This window comes from Camelus dromedarius, chromosome 5, assembly GCF_036321535.1.
Source record: "Camelus dromedarius isolate mCamDro1 chromosome 5, mCamDro1.pat, whole genome shotgun sequence".
NCBI classification, from domain to species: Eukaryota; Metazoa; Chordata; class Mammalia; order Artiodactyla; family Camelidae; genus Camelus; species Camelus dromedarius.
Window position 1 is genome coordinate 11,090,075 of NC_087440.1, and position 16,345 is coordinate 11,106,419.

The following is a 16,345-nucleotide window of genomic DNA, read 5'->3' on the forward strand; positions in this document are numbered from 1 at the left end:
GAGGAAGTGGTCCCTCTCTGCACTGCGGTGGGGAGGGGCCCCGCTCGAGGTCGGTGCTGCGTGTTACATGGGGAGGCAGACAACGGTTGAGGGAATTCTATCTCGCAGAATCGCCTCTACTTTCTCTGCCAAATAGGAATTATCTACTGTAAAGAAGGAATGCCCTAGAGGAGAAGGAGGCTTGAAAAGTGTGGGGAAGTTTTAAAATAGCCACTTTGAGGAAGCAGTGAGAGAACAGACGTATATACTTTTTTTGCCAATATTGAAGCATCAGTTAAGCATCCAGGAGTGGTAGGAATCGTGTGGGTGTGGGATGCCTCCAGATGCTGAGTGTGGGATTGTCCACTGACCCTGCTAACCAGGCTTTTAAATATATTCTTTCTACTAGGGGTTTTTTGAACTGATCCCACAGGATCTCATCAAAATTTTCGATGAAAATGAACTAGAGGTAAGAAATACTGTTCTTACGTTAAAAGCGGACTTTTGCACCCATTATTTTTCTTGTCTACAATTTGACATTTCTTATCACGTAGCTTCTGATGTGCGGCTTGGGAGATGTCGATGTAAATGACTGGCGAGAACACACAAAGTACAAAAACGGCTACAGCGTAAATCATCAGGTCATCCAGTGGTTTTGGAAGGTGATGGAAAGCTTCTGTTTTCGTAAATTACTTTTTGATAGACTTAATCATGTTTAACTGTTCTAGGGGATCACGTGTAGAGAAGACAAAAATAGGGAGAGCCCAGCAAAATCATCTTTGACTTTGTGCAGTATACATTTATCTTCTGGGTATGGTCCCAACCTCCATACATATTTATTAGAAAAGTAAGTTTCAGAATGTAGTAAGTGGCCGTGACAGCTGAGCTGGCACTAAGTTCCTTACTGAAGTAGAGATTCTTCAAGGCAGCCTGAAACAACCCGCATGCATTCTCTGGGACTCCTGCATGGCCCATTTGAATGTGATTTTCTGTTTTACAGAGAAATGTGTGTGCCACTCAGTCATATCAGCAAATATGATTTTTCAAAAGCCACGAGCCACATCGAGAGGAAATTTTATCACTTTATTAGGCTAATAATCCCATGCTGAAGAGTTATCAGAGAGCCTCGGAAATGAAGGTTCAGGAACGTTGTAAATGACCAAGAAGCACAGTTGGAGCTAAAAGAAACATGCAGGTTCTTTATAAGTGATCATGAATGCTCAGCTGAATTCTGGTGGCGTATTTTTTAGGGTAGTTTAGTTACCATTTTTTTCCCAGCACGTTCCTAAATGCTACTTTTCTCTTCCGCAGGCCGTCTTAATGATGGATTCAGAGAAGCGGATAAGATTACTTCAGTTTGTCACGGGCACATCTCGTGTGCCGATGAATGGATTTGCCGAACTGTATGGTAAGGATTCTCTACAGAGTGTCCAGAAATGGAGCTTGTGCCAGCTGGCGTTTTCATGGGCAACTCATCTTCAAGCTTCTATCATTTATATAGACGTTTGGCTTAATAAAAAAGAAAAAAAAGGTTTTTGAATGACATAATTAGATACACTGAAGTAGGCCAAGACCGGAAACATGAAATGACTCGAGTTACTTTCCATTCTTGAATTTTAAATTTGATTTCCACTCTGCATTCCAGTACAGAACAAGCGTTGTCTGGAGGAGGAGGAGGATGTCGTGCGGCATGTAGAGTTGTTCCACAGGGTGTTCATAAGTAGACAACCAAAAACAGGGAATATCGTGGTAGGATACATTTGGGGGAAATGATAGACTAAACATTAAGTTCAGTCGGTTTCTTTGGGCCTTTTTCAGTGTTGGAAATTGCTTTTATAAAAAAAAAAAGCTTTCCCATGGAATCTGTGTATGTGTGTGTGTGTATGTGTGTGTGTGTGTGTGTGTGTGTGTGTGTGTGTGTGTGTGTGTGATGGGGGCGCTGCTAATTAGAGGGTGGAGAATCTAATCAGGCCTTGTGAGAAATGGCAGGACTGGGGTTAGACTGCTTGTATCTCTCAATATTCAGAATAGCTACCATCAATGCAGTTTTCTATAAAGTGAAATTAATGGTATCCTAGCAACCTGTTTTTTGATTGTAAGGCTTGAGGTGTGTTTTGTTAACAACAACAACAAAAAAGAAAAACCGCAGCAGTACTGTTTCTGAGGTGGATCACAGCAACTTCTGAAAACAGTTAACATTCTGTTTATTAGAATGACATTTACTTGCTTTTAAAGATACCAAGAACAGAGCCTTCAGAGAAGGGACAGCCAAGATCAGAGCCCTGCCGTCTCCTCCTTGGCCAACCCGGTCTCCTTGATAAGCCTCATTTACATCTGTTTGCAGCACCCATCAAACCGCCGCCACCTCCCCACCCAGAGCAGCCACTCCCCGGGAGGAGGATGAGCCGGGAGCTTTGCCGCTCACCAGGGTGCCCATTCCCTGCCTAACTGAATTTCTTAGCATTTGTCTTTCCGGTGGTTTCACCTCGCTTCCCTTCCTGTCTCTTCTCCTGGACTTTAACCAGTTAGAGAGAAAATCAAGGCAGGACAAACACCTCTTCCATCTCTAGCCCCACGGCCCCCTCGGATGCAGCCCAGGCCTCCAGCCAGCCACTGATTTCATGCATTTTTTTGAAATTTGGGGGAGATTTCCCACACACAAATCCAAAGTTATTAGTCTTCGAATATAAATTCAAATTCTTAGGGATTTACAAAAGAAGTAGAAATAACTTCAGAATGTTGATCTTACAGCACAGTGTTGTCTAGCCAGTAAAAAGTATGTTAAGTTGATACTGACTGACTTACAGGGAGTTTTCCAGATGGATTGTTTAGGTGCAAGAACCAGAAAGCAGGGAAATATATATGATTCCATGTTATGGAAAACACAGTGACAATAGTACTGAAACTTCACCTGCGAACATAATTGTGATGGGTGATGTGTGAAAAGCAATGCTTTTTGAGAAAACAGTAATATGGAAAATATTAAGCCTCCTTAGTGCTGCTTCTGACAGTCACACTCATACACACATACTTGGATACGATTAAAAGACGTGGAGAAAAGTACAGAAGGTGCCTCGTCGGGTTGTCAGCACTGCTGACCTGGGTGGTTGGAGGATGCTGAGAACTGGAGAAGGAATAGCTAAGGGAAGACTCCAGTTAAAGAAGAGAGCTTCTAAGAGCGGCCATAATAAGAGAAAAACGTACCGTGTATATTATAACATGGTCACGTGCACATAAGATTCTGTATATGTGCACACATACCTAAAGATGTTTGATGGGATGTTTACTCAGATTTAATAGTAGAATTTCAGGTGATTTTTTACCTCTTTCACTAATTTTTTCCCTATAGTTTTAATCTTTTGCACTGAGATTAGATAATCAGAAAAAATTAAAGCTGTTTGCAGTGGTAGTCAAAAAAGCAAGAAAGTGCTCATTTTCTGTGTGCCTATGACGGAGGCGATACCAGGAATGCAGGGCCGGGAAACAGCACGGTCAGACACGCCCCCCCCACCCCCCGCAGAGTGATACAGGCTCGTGGATGGGCTGATGGAAGAAGGGTCCTCATTTCACGGCTGGACGGGGAAGTTGTCTGGCCCAGGGCAGCATCAGTTCTTTCAAGTGTAAAGAAACTAGATGAGTTCTCTGTGTGTTTAAGTTCTCCATTAGCCAAGGTGAGCTGTGAAATGCCCAGGAATTCCCATAAAGAGTAAATGAAACCAAAGCAACTCCTCTTCCTTACAGGCTCAAACGGACCACAGTCGTTTACTGTCGAACAGTGGGGCACCCCCGAGAAGCTGCCAAGAGCTCATACGTGGTAAGCAGCTTCTTCAACCCTAGGGAACAAGTCCTCAAAGGGAGAAGGTCCTCCAGCAGCTGGCCTAGGTCCAGAAGGTCTCGTTCCCTCTGTGCTGGGTCGGTGGCAGCTGTGGAGGAAGGGGCAGATGAGGAGGAGGAGGGGGAGGCGGCGCCACCAACCCAGGAACAGGTGTTTCTTTACCAGGCAGGCCTGGACCTGAAGTCCAAGAGGCTGAACATTGGAGAGGCCCAGCTAAATTGCTGACCACCTGTTGCCCCCATCCCATGAATGATGGGCCATCCCAAGAGGGGCTAAAACATTCCCTTTTGGAGGTTCAAATGAAGGAAAGCCAGACATTTGGAGGTCAGGGTGGAGGCGAGAGGACACCACCAAGAAGTCATGGGGAGAGTCCACGCCTCGAGTCCAGTCCTAGAGCTTCCTTGTCCCTGGGGAGAGCACGTCTTTGGTGCCGTGGGAGCATGCCGTCATGAATAGCTGCATCGCTGTGTGTGCCGTGGCAACGGGCCTTGTCAGGGACCATCCTAACCAGCCCCTCTCGGTTTTTTTCAGCTTTAATCGCTTGGACTTGCCACCCTATGAATCATTTGAAGAATTATGGGATAAGCTACAGATGGCCATAGAGAACACTCAGGGTTTTGATGGCGTTGATTAGATTACAAGTAACCATTGATGGTGTTTTACTGCCACTTTTTTCTAAGCAAATTCTTAAAATTTTCCAGGGAACGACTAACCCTTGGCTGCTGATTCTCCCCAAATATTGGAGAAAATCATATCAAAGCGTTAGAAGAAGTAGTGTGACAACTTTGCCATTGTTTCATTCACGTAAATAACACGTTGCATTTACACAGCTGTTTGGTTCTAACTTGAGTTCACGCCCTAGGATGTGTGCCTGACATCGTGAGTTTTGTCCTTGGCATTTACCTCTTTCCCAGTATTTTCCAGGCAGTTCTTAAACTACTGAAATTGTAACTGTGAAATATTCGTGGTAAGTGTCATGTGTGAAAAGTGTGATGCCTTTTGAGAAGGAAAACTGAAATTGGGGGGAAAAGAACTTTAATACTGAGTACACTACAGAACATTCAGTGCTGCCTGCGGCTAGTTGTTATTTTGTAGACCTGCCTACTGCACCTTACTGCCCAGATTTTTGGAATAATCTTGGAAAGTGTGTTACCTGCATTTTTAGTCAACTGACTCACTTGCAAAAAAAAAAAACTGTTTACTTCTTCGTTTTAAAAGTATTCAGCTTTTGTTAATATGCGGTTCTACTAAACAAGGTGGTTCATAAGACATGTGAAGCAAAGTCAGATTTGCAAAGGGTGAAAGGTGTTCACGCCGCCCTCTTGCCTGTATATCCTTATGGCTCGTGGACAGAGTCATACTCTTTCCTGTTGTAGTTAAAAGAATTCCTTCTTCAAACTAAAGCTCGACGAAGCAGTATTCCTAAGTATGCCTTGAAGAACTAAGTTAAATGTATAGTCCTTGCCTTTACTAGTCATTCTTTACACTTGCACAATTACGTAGTAAATGTATGTTTACAGGGTTTATTATGTTTACAGATTAAGCTAATTTCTGTAGTTGCATTTTTATGTTTTTAGTGTTCCACTTCAGTCCAAAAAAAAAAAAACCCAAATAATTTGTTAAAAATAACCAAAGAATAGTTATGATGCGTAATTTGTATTAAATTTATTACCATATTTCTTATGCTTTTTAAAAATACTGTTTACTATGAAAATGAAGTTTTGCTATGAATCCAAAACTCTTTAGGCCAAATACTACAAACAGACTCCTGCTTTAAGTAGACTGAAGGACGTAAAAATCCTGTGCATGCATTCAGCCAGCATTTCCTGAATGCTGTGCTCTGTGCACAGCTCTGTGCTGGGCCCTGGGGTGAGAGTCATCAGTTTTAAAAGAAATCTAGCTGAGTCCTCATCCTCAAGGAACTGAGAGACGTGTAAAGGAAATTTCAGACAATCAAAAGTAGGAGTGAGCGGAATAAGGCAAAAGGGAAAGTGTTCTAGTGCACTTGCAAAGATAAAGTGTGCCAAGACTGTATTTATACGTTTTATACCTTTATTGGAATGATTATATAGAAGATGCTCTTGCAAAAAGTTAAAGCTATTTCTCAATATGGTATCTTGGTGATTTAGGAATAATTGTAAATATATGTTATGAGTCTTCTTTTATATTTACATATACACACACTCTGAGAGTTATGAAAAGTGCATCTGGCTGTTGGTTAAAGTTTGCCAGAGTCTAACACAATGGGTACCTTTCTGCACCTGGTAGAGATCTCACATGTGACAGCAGCAAAACCACTTTCCAAACACCACATCTACAGCTCGGCTTAGGGACGGTAGTTCACAGATCAGTGCACTCTGTGTCTTACCTTCACCCATGCTAACCAGCATGCAGGGAAGGCCTCCAGGTGCAGCGCTGATTTTATCACTTACCAAATGTTTAAAATGAAGCCACATACTCAGCCTCACTGGGCTCTTAATTTTTCATCTAAAGAAAATAATCATGCCGGCTCTCATAGTCATGTAAGATTGTTGTATGTTCCAGAGATGCTTTGTACAACATCGTACAGTCAGAAGATGCTTTGTGCTGACCATCAGCACAAAGATTTTGTCAGATCAGCTGTGAACAGGAACCACCCTCCTGAAGAAGAATCTCTTTGTTTAAAGATAAAATGACTGCTGACAGACAAGGAAGCAGGCCCATCTCTGATGTTGAATGCATACAGATACGCGTGTACATGTGTTTGTCTCTTCGTGGGTCTTACCATCAGAATTCATTTTCTCCTTCCTCATGAGCAAAGTAATATTAACATGGGCCAATGCATTATGGAATGTTCTCATTATGTAGAACTGAACGTGAAAACTAGTTTTGTTAAAACAGGATTTTACCACATGATTGTTTAAATATCACTTCTGTGAAATATAGCAGATATCAGAGCTTAAGAAAATAGAAAGCTTGCTTTTCACCTGACTCATTGGATGATTCTGTGGCTCAGAAGGTGTTAACAAGGTATAATGAGACCAGATACTCCCACAGCCTCCAGCCACAGAGCATCATCCCCTTTGTCTCCCAAGTGTGCACCAGTGGTCCAGAAGGAACCTGTATCAAGCAATGCAGCCCCTCATCCCAGATAGAAAAGTATCTCGAATGCATTCTACAGCTGGAGAATGAATAGAGTCATTTTCATAAAGGATGTCATATTTTTTTAGAAACTATAAGCACATAATTTTAACCTATATTTTCTCTGTAATCAGATTTTAACAGACATAAAATTGTGTTACAAATGCATTTCATCCTAATATAAATGGTATTTGTTTTCATTTTTTATTTATAATGCTGAAATTATTCCAGATAATTATCAAGGCAAACAATTCGTTTTCATTACAAGCCACTCGACATTGTATTTTTAAATCTCTTATGGGAAAAATATATGAAGATTAATGTGTCAAAATTTATTGCATACTTTAAAATATAAAATCATTTTTTAAAAATCTTGATGCCACAAATAAAATTCTATTCTAGTAAAAACAAAAATGGGGATTCATTTTCAGATAGAAACGTTTCCAAGCCAGTATCCTGGGTTGATATCTCCTGATCTCATTCTTGGCAGCAACACATGAAGTTCTCAAGACAACCTTGAATTTCCGGCAGGTGACAGGGTGAGATTATAAACTAAACCACAGATCATCTCCACTTTATAAACAGGTCATGTTCCCAAGATCTGGTTATTAGTGAAATATCCAGAAGACTATCTAATGATAATCAAGTTACAAATGGTCTGAATTTCAGACTTACTATTGTTGATTCAAGAGGCCAGCCCTGTAACCCATTTATAACATTGTTTCTGTAAGAAAAGTTTTCCAAGTGTTAATTCAGAACTAAGCATCTTTTTGTCCTTCCTCTGGGCACCTGGAAGTTTCCCAGTTAGAAAGGAACCCGTCACCACCCCACCCCCAGTCAGCCTTGGGAAGGTGCATTCCAGCCCTGTTTCTGCAGAAATCCAGAGCATGTGGCTTTAATCTCTGGGGCCCAGACCACTGCCCTCCCTGCTTCCACCCCTCCAGTGCTCACTAGCTCAGGCTGTAGCTCACCCACACCATGTCTCCCCATACAGGAAGTCCTCACTTTGCCGTCCGTCAGGGCAGATACATCCCTTTCAGAAAGGATATTAAACTAAGTGTTAGAATCTCAGGACCTCCCTCTGAAAAGTGGGCTTCAGTAGATTTGTGTGTATTTTTCTCGAGCATGAAAGATTATGGCTAAATTAGCTGCCTGTTTCAATTCTGCCGGTCTCTTCGCCTGCGATCCATCCTATGCAGGCTCTCCATCCCACACCAGTGTTTCCTTTCTAGTATACAAATCTGATCAGGCTACTCCATGCCAAAGGCCCTCTGAAAGCTCCCCTGAGCCAGAAGCAAGAAGTCCAAACCCGTTAGCGTAAAATGCTGTCTGTCCCCAGGTGAATGTATGAGTTCCATCTTCTATCGTTCCCCACTTAGGCACCCTGCCTTCCACCCAAACCCAGCCTCCCTCCAGCCCCTAAGCAATGAAAACTTCTCTGCACCAGCTCATGTCCACTCGCAAAAATCACTCCTCCTTTTGGGCCAGTGGGAGGGTGCCGTGGCCTGGGCATTTGGTACTCGGTAGCATGAATGGTATTGCAGTGCTATGCGTGGTTTACTTAACCCTCTGCTACAAACTTGGGCAGCTGGAGGACAGACTTCTTTGTATACACTTGTTAATATGTTCATTTCCTAAAATAAATATTTGCTGAATATGACGATCTGATGAACATTGCTCGTATGTTGCCCCAGTGTGCATGTGCTGGGTACCAACAACATCCCTGGCCCCATGTAATAATATTCAGGAAGCTCTGTGTTTAGGGAGATGATGGGAACTACAGAAATCTATGTGCAGAGAGGGAGCTCGACTGAGATCCGGCAGAGCGCCAGGGTCTGCAGTAAACACTTTACGTGGATCCCATTTAATCTTCATAAAAACTCAGTGAGGCAGTTTTTATAGGCTCAGGAAAGACAAGTAATTCACCTGAGGCCACACAGCGCATAACACCCAGTGGATTATGAACCACAACAAAAAAGAAAAACTATAGAGTCCAACCAGCCAATGACCAAGGTGTATTTGTTTTTTCATTTTTATTTTTATTTTTTAAATTGAAGTATAGTCAGTTTACAATATTGTGTTAATTTATGGTGCACAGCATAGTGATTCACATTGTTTTTCATTTTAGGCTATTACAAGGTATTGAATATAGTTCCCTGTGCTATACAGTAGGACCTTGCTGTTTATCTATTTTATATATAGTAGTGTGTATCTGCAAGTCCCAAACTCCCAATAGCAGTTCAGATCAACACCCATTTCTTATCTTACAGTTCAGCTGGTCAGAAGTCCACATGGGCTCAACTGGCTTCTCTGCTTAGAGTCTCACAAAGTCAAAGTCAAGGTGTCAACCAGCCGAACTCCTACCTGCTTCCATGATCCTTCAGGTTGTTGACAGAAACCAGTTCCTTCTGGCTGTAGGTCTGAAGTCCCCATTTTCTTGCTGGCTGTCATCTGGGGACCAGTCTAAACTTCGAGATGCCATACACATTTCTCATCACTTGGCCCCTCCGTCTTCAAGCCAGCAATGGTGTGGAGTCCTCTTCATGATTAGAATCTCCCTGATGTCACCATTTACCATCCTATTCTGCCACGAGGTGGGGAAAAGTTCTGTACTTTGCAAGGCTCACTGGACTAGATTAGGCCAACCTGGACTATGTCCCTTTCTGAAGGTTGCCGGTGCCACAGGTATAACACAGTCACGGGAGTGAGATCTTCCCACATTCAGGGACTGCAGGGATTGGGAGCTTGAGCTCTTGGGAGCCATTCCTAGAAATTCTGCCTCCCACACAATGTAAAAGTAAAGGACACCAAAGGATTATGGAGATTCGGCTTGAAAAACACCTAAATATATCTAACCGTGTAGTTTGAGTTCAGTTTTTGATTCTCTGCCAATGAAAGGCCAGATAAACTAATGCTACTATCAGCCGGTAGGATTCAACTTCAACCGCTGTAAACTCACAAATCGCCACTCCAGTGTGTGTTTTACTCAGTGGCACCAAGGTTGAATTGGCCTGAGATTAGATTCAGCTCATCCTTAGAAGATTCTTTATTATATAAAGAGAAATAAAGAGGTCATCACTGCTCTTTTTCTTTGTTCAAAGGATTGGTATTCCTTCCAATGAAATTACGTTCAGGATAATGACGTGGGTGCAAATCAGAGCAGAGCCGAAAGCTAAGAAAGCCGTTCACAGCCCAGAATTGCATGTCAATTGCTCTCAGTCTGCAGATAGAAGGGGAAGGAGGGGGGCCTCCAGATGCCCTGTGACAGAAAGGCCCTGGGCAATCACACAACTCTGGGGCACAGTGTTCTCCTTGGGAAGCTAACCAGAGATTAAAGCCAAAACTACACACCCTCGGGGATGCTCAATTCATCATTCAGATTCCAATTTTTTAAGTTCTTTTATGAAAAATAATCAGTTATTATCCAGGCAAACCCCATGCCTTCCTGGGAGTTGTTTTCTTCTAACACATGTATCTTACAAGTGAAAACCTCATGCATGTGCTCTCCAATTAGTAAGAGAGAATGAGCACCGTGAGCTAAGGATAATCTTGGTTTAAACAGACAGGATTTTCATGGGTGCTCAACTTAAAAACACGGTCCAGATCAAGGACATGGTTCGTACTCAGTCACTGGTCATTAGCCCAAGTGTAGCATAAACTTCCAGACATGATGACAATGAAATCACTCCAGTGGGATGACCAAATTCTCAATGATTAGTAGGGAGGAACCAACCAAGTTTTGCTTTTTCAGTACTGCTATGTACTGTAATGGTGTAATGCTGGTGAATAAATAATGTTGATGGTGTGTGGTTTTAAGCTATGAGGAATTCAGGAATGTTTTATCCTTGTCTACTTCTAAAGAAGTGTGAGAAGGGAGAAAAGAAAGCTCTATTCACTCAGTCACTACTAGAACTCTGAGTTTCTGTGGTTGCCCCTGTGACTCAATTTGCATACTTTCCCCATTGCCATCTGGGGACAATGTGGATAGGAATTTGGGGTTTATCGTTAAGACATCTGATTACTCATTTAAGCATTGCCAGGGGTGGGAAAGAGGGAACACACAGCTCATACTTCAAGCCTTTGGAAAATACATGAAGACATATTTAAGACTGAGCCAAAGTCTAGTCTATCATTGTCTGATAGAAATATAATGCAGGTGACGTGTAATTCTAAATTTTCCAGTAGCACACTTTAAAAAGGAAAAAAAAACAAGTGAATTTAATAGTAATAATATATTTTGTTTCCTGAAATATATCTAAAATATTACCATTTCAACATGTAATCAATAGAAAATTGTTAATGATATTTTCAATTATTTGGTACTAAGTCTTCAAAATGTAGCATGTGTTTTCTGGTTCCAGGGCATCACAATTCAGAACCGCCACCTTTCAAATAGCCACGGGGGCGGCGCCCACCCATCGGACAGCACCGGAATCAAGGCGCCTGGGTCGTGCTCTGACACCACAAAAGGGAATGGAGAAACAGCTGCAAGTGTCTCACCTGGTGAGATGCTAAGTCAGCTTGCCTCCTCCAGGCAACGCCATGGTCTTGGAAGAAGTTCCCCCAAGTAAGAGAGCCAAGTGTGGAAAACTAAGCAGTATTCTAGATAGCCGGTCTCTGGCAATCCCAAATTTTACGTTCAGGAGCTTAAGGATGGCAGTCTGGTTGAAAGGCGAGCTGTGTTTGCACCGTGAATACACTGTCTCCACATAGATTATGTTTACTAGGGATGTCTGGAAGTGATCTACTGCAGATTGTGGGGAGGGAAGCCAAATCCCCAAGTTACGCCTGCAACCGCCTTCCTAGAGCTGTGGTCTCCCCCCACAGTGATGCCGTAGGTGCCCCACACTGAAGGTCACAGATGCTGTGGGCAGAAGCAGGCCCACAGTGGGAATCGCAGGCAACCAGCATCCAGTGTGAAGCACTGAATCTAGACCTTGGGGATCAGCACCAGAACAGGGCAAGGGGGAAGGGGAATGGGGTGATTTATCACAAACTGCCAGAAACAAGAGGGCAGCCAGGAGACTGGACAACTGGGAGGGTAAGGCCACCGCAGAGGAAGGAACTCCACGGGGTCACAGGGGGTCACCTGGGGGAGAACCTCTGACACTGGGGCGAAGGCAGAGGCTGTGGGAGAGACAGCTGTTTGTTTTTTCTGGTGCAAGGAGAATAACACGATGCCATCGGGAAGGCTAATAGACTACAGATGGAGAACTCCTGGCTGAGCTCTCAGTCCAGCCAAAGGCTTTGAACTGGAACCAGCCCTCTTATTTGCAGCAGTGCGTGTGGCCCGTGAAAAAGAAAGAGTAGAGTCAAACAAGAGACTCACCAGAGATAATTATGAGTTACTCCCAAGCAGTGAAATAACAGAGATTATATTGGGCTGGAGAAATAGGGGTTTGATGGTGAAAGGACTTAGGTTCGATGCTAAGAAATCTGATCAGCAATGGGGAAGCTCTTCAAAAGTTACAAGCCAACAGGTGTGTGCTTTGGTATGAACTTTAGAAAGCTCCTTCTGCCTATTTGTGGGGGAGTGGGGGCAAGACTGGGCACAGGTGCTAGCGTGGAGAGCATTCCAACGACGCAAGTGAGAGATGGTAGCCACTGAACCCAGGGTTGAGACGTCGTATGGAGAGAGGTAGGGCTGTGCTGCCAACGAGGGGCAAGTAGGGCACAGACAGGAGTCTAGGCTGACCCCTATCTGACACCCAGACTGGGGCACCTGGATGGGTGCTGGTGCCGCTGCTGCAACAGGAAGGACGATGGACTTTTCACGAGGTGATATTACAGGGGAGGCTTCGGACAGGCAGCGGTGGATCTGAAGGTGGGTAGAGATTTGGAGGCTATCAGCAGATAGCTGTGAGCCCCTGAGGTGATCATATTACATGTGTGACAAACTGCAAAAGCTGATCGAAATGACCAAACATCACTGTTCATAAGTTAATTTTATTATACTTTGTATTTAATGGAGACGTTGTGATAGCGGAAGATTATAAACAATATAGTAGTGGTTTTCTAGTCAAAACCCAGCTTTTAGGTTTGCTCTCTGTTAGGGGTTCTGGGATCTGCAATTATTGCCGTCAGCTTTCTCCGCTTGGTGTTGCTGCCCCACATGCCGCGCATGCGCGCACACATCTGCGCCTGATGCGGGTTGAGGACCCGTGCTCCTGTCCCCGTGCTGGGCAGCTTCCATATGGGTCCCTGCCTGTGCCTCCCACTGCGAACCCCGTCTTCCCGGCCTCTGCCCTTGAGCTCCAGGTGAGGGCGCTCTGGCCCCCGCGTCCGGGGGTAAAGTCACGGATGGAACCGTGCTGTGACCTCCACGGGGTGGGCGGAGAAACTGAAACAGGCCTGGTGAGCCTCAGCGGGAAGAAGCAAGATGAGAACAGGCTCCGACACCTGGGGGAAGCCTGGGGGAAGCGGCAGGAGGGACGGGAGCTGAGTTAGGGACCCGGTGAGCAGGCTGGCCAGCAGGGACAGGACCACAAGCTGTGCGGTCACAAGCCGCTTCCTAGACCGAGCGCAGGTGAGACGGCAGCCCCCGCCCCCCACGAGGGATGAAGAAAGCCCCTCCTCTCCACCCTTGTACCCAAGTGAGTCAAGTGACCCCAGAGCACCCCAAATAACTAAACTTAGTTCTCTCTCGGAACTGACCTCCCTTGCAGGAGGAGAGTCAAGGGCAGGGGGATATGCCTCCCCCCCACCCCCCGCACACACACACCTATTTGCTGATGACTGAAGTTCCTTTAATAGCAAACAAGGCCTTTCACTTCCTTACTTAAAAGATTGACATTCTGATACAAAGGACAAAAGCTTCCTGACCCCAGATGTGTTCCTAGTAAACTGTAAGTGGCTAAGGTAAGACCTGTTCGGTACTGAGAGAGGTTAGGAGCAGGGACACCTCCCTTAGGGCGGAAAAGCCCTGAAATGGGCGGCTGGGATCCTAAAAGGCCTATATCCCCGGTCTCTCCGTGTTCTCCTGGGCTGTTTACCTGAAACAATCTGAAATGGGGGTGGGGGTGGGGCAGCAACTCCGGTGCGGGCGGCGGGGTCAGCTGCAGCGTGGGCCACTGCTTGCATTACTTCATCTGGGTGAGAGTTCCCTCGGGACTTTGTGAAGGCAGAGTATTTCACAAATCTCTATGCCGCGAAATACTTCCAAGTATTGAGTTACTCAAAAGATGCTTACTATTCATGGGCATGAGCTCCGAGTACACCAAAAGGGATAGACATAAAATGTGAGGTTTTCTTTAATTATATTGCTTCCCTGGTTAAATATAACAGACACTGCTTCTCTGAGCGTCTACAGGATCTTTTCCAGAAGGACAATAACTTTTTCCTTTTGACTCAACCTCGTCCCCATCTTCTCAGCCTCTCCCAGCAGCAATGTGGGGACAGCCTCACTCCCCAGGCTGCTGGCCAGGTTATGGGGCCTTGAAGTCGTCTCAGCTGTGGAACACAGACTTCTCGGCCCTTGAAAACGACCTAACGTACATACAACTGTGGTTAGAATAGTGACTCCACCACTGAGGGAGTGGACATTTTTTCATCCATAACAAACACGTTTGAAAGTGGTCTCGTTGTCTCCTCTTTAATTAGTACACTGAAAAGACTGGAACCCAGAGTTCCCTGAAGCACCCGAGGGAGTCCCTGACATTGAGAAAGCACTTCATATTCTCTTTAATGTGTTTCACGTTGTCTCATTTAATGCCAGTAAAGTAGGTAGGGCACGTGTCATGCTCACGTGACACAGCAGAAAGCTAAACCAAGGCGCAGCAAGGGTTTGCTTTGGTCACAGAGTCAATTAGGAGCAGACCTGGACCTAGAAGTGAGGTCGGCCGCGTTGGGTGGTCTCCTGACCCGGGCTTTACACAACTTCAGGCCCTTGTATGCAGAACTGAAGAGCTCACCGCAATCTCACTACGCCTGAGCGTCAGGTGAGCTTTGGCGGCACTCAGTCTACTGGGAGTGACCATCATACAGCTAGGCCCCCCCACCCGCCCCCGCAGGTAGAATGGGGGTGGATGAGCCAAATGCAGGCTGTTGGTCCCTTAGCCAGGGATTAGGGGGCAGTGGGAGCCAACCAGATTGGCATTTTTTCAGGTAGCCTTATTATATTCTTAAAGTGAAACCTGTCGTGAACAGTGCTGTCAAAATAACGCGTCAGTGATGGAGAAAATCTTCTAAAGAGTTCAACATGATCCTAATTAGAAATCTAATGTATCCAGGTGCTTTGGGCTTAGAACAGCACACTTGACTCATAAGGGGCTTGCTGACAATTCGCTCAGCCAGGGTCTCTGTCCTGTCCCTCTGAGACCTTAGTTCTCCCTGTCTTGATGAATTATTTTCTATCATTCTCTGTCCTCTGTGAGGGTGTGTGCACGTTCTCTGCAGTATGTCCGGTGCCTGATGATTCTATTGCAAGGGCTTTGCTGTCTCGCCTGCAAATCCCTACGCACTTTCTTGTTCAGAAAGTTTTTGTCTCAGATCATTGGCTCCATTGGTTATATCAGGCTCGCTCTCCCCCTCTCCAAGAGGGAGAAGCTGTTTATCTTTCTCAAGAAATGTTATGGTTTAGGTGGGAAAGATCTGGCTCCCTGCAGGGCCCTGAGAGGAAGATCCAAGAAAGAAAATAACCCTGTGTTTCTGGCATTTCCTGGCTGCCCAGAGCTTCCCTCTGCAGCTGACGTTGATAAAATTTCATCAGGGACATTAGTTGATTAGGCTACAGGCTTTTATAACACCACTCACTATGCAAGTCACATTAGCATTTAAGATACTGGTCTTTTTTCTGCATAGCGTGTGACGTAAGTTATCTCCATTTTGCATGTTATCACATTCCTAAAGACTCAATACAGCCCCTAAAGTAATTGAAAAGTGTTTTTAAAATATAATTTGACATTCTTGACACACAAATATTCTTGAACAAATGGAAAGACACCTCCTGATTTTGCATAGGATGACACGGCATTATAAAGATGTCATTTTCCCTAAGTTAATTTAGAAAGCTAACACAATACTCACAAGCTTTTTTTTTAAAGACAAGTTGATACTAGAGTTCACATGAAAAAAGAGAAATGCATAAACAGCCAGGAAGACACTTGAAAAAGTACAACTACAAGAGACGATTAGCTTTACCAGGTATTAAAATATACCATTAATCCTCTGTAATTAAAAGTGTGGTAGTGCCACGTGAAGAGACACATTGACCACTAAAATAGAATGCCCAGAAATAGACCCCAAAACATAGAAATTCAGGCATTAAAGGCAGCATATCAACTCAATGGGAAAAGATGGATATTTTAATAAACGACACTATTCACAAAAGCCAAAAAGGAGGAAAAGCGCTGAGGGTCCATCACCGAATGAACGGATAAACAAAATGCGGTATATTTGTACAATGGAATATAA

At 44.3% G+C, this 16,345-nt stretch overlaps 1 protein-coding gene across 2 annotated transcripts in view; it reads left to right on the forward strand.

Moving 5' to 3' along the window:
• Nucleotides 1-7,348, forward strand: part of NEDD4 (NEDD4 E3 ubiquitin protein ligase) — a 114,480-nt gene extending 107,132 nt beyond the window's left edge. For both annotated transcript variants that reach the window (XM_031453000.2, XM_010979581.3), the window contains 5 exons: nucleotides 389-448; nucleotides 534-641; nucleotides 1,291-1,387; nucleotides 3,721-3,793; nucleotides 4,346-7,348. In XM_031453000.2, the coding sequence (XP_031308860.1) occupies nucleotides 389-448; nucleotides 534-641; nucleotides 1,291-1,387; nucleotides 3,721-3,793; nucleotides 4,346-4,448 (441 nt within the window). In that variant the 3' untranslated portion in view covers nucleotides 4,449-7,348. The remainder of the gene's footprint in view (nucleotides 1-388; nucleotides 449-533; nucleotides 642-1,290; nucleotides 1,388-3,720; nucleotides 3,794-4,345) is intronic.
• Nucleotides 7,349-16,345: the final 8,997 nt, after the last annotated feature.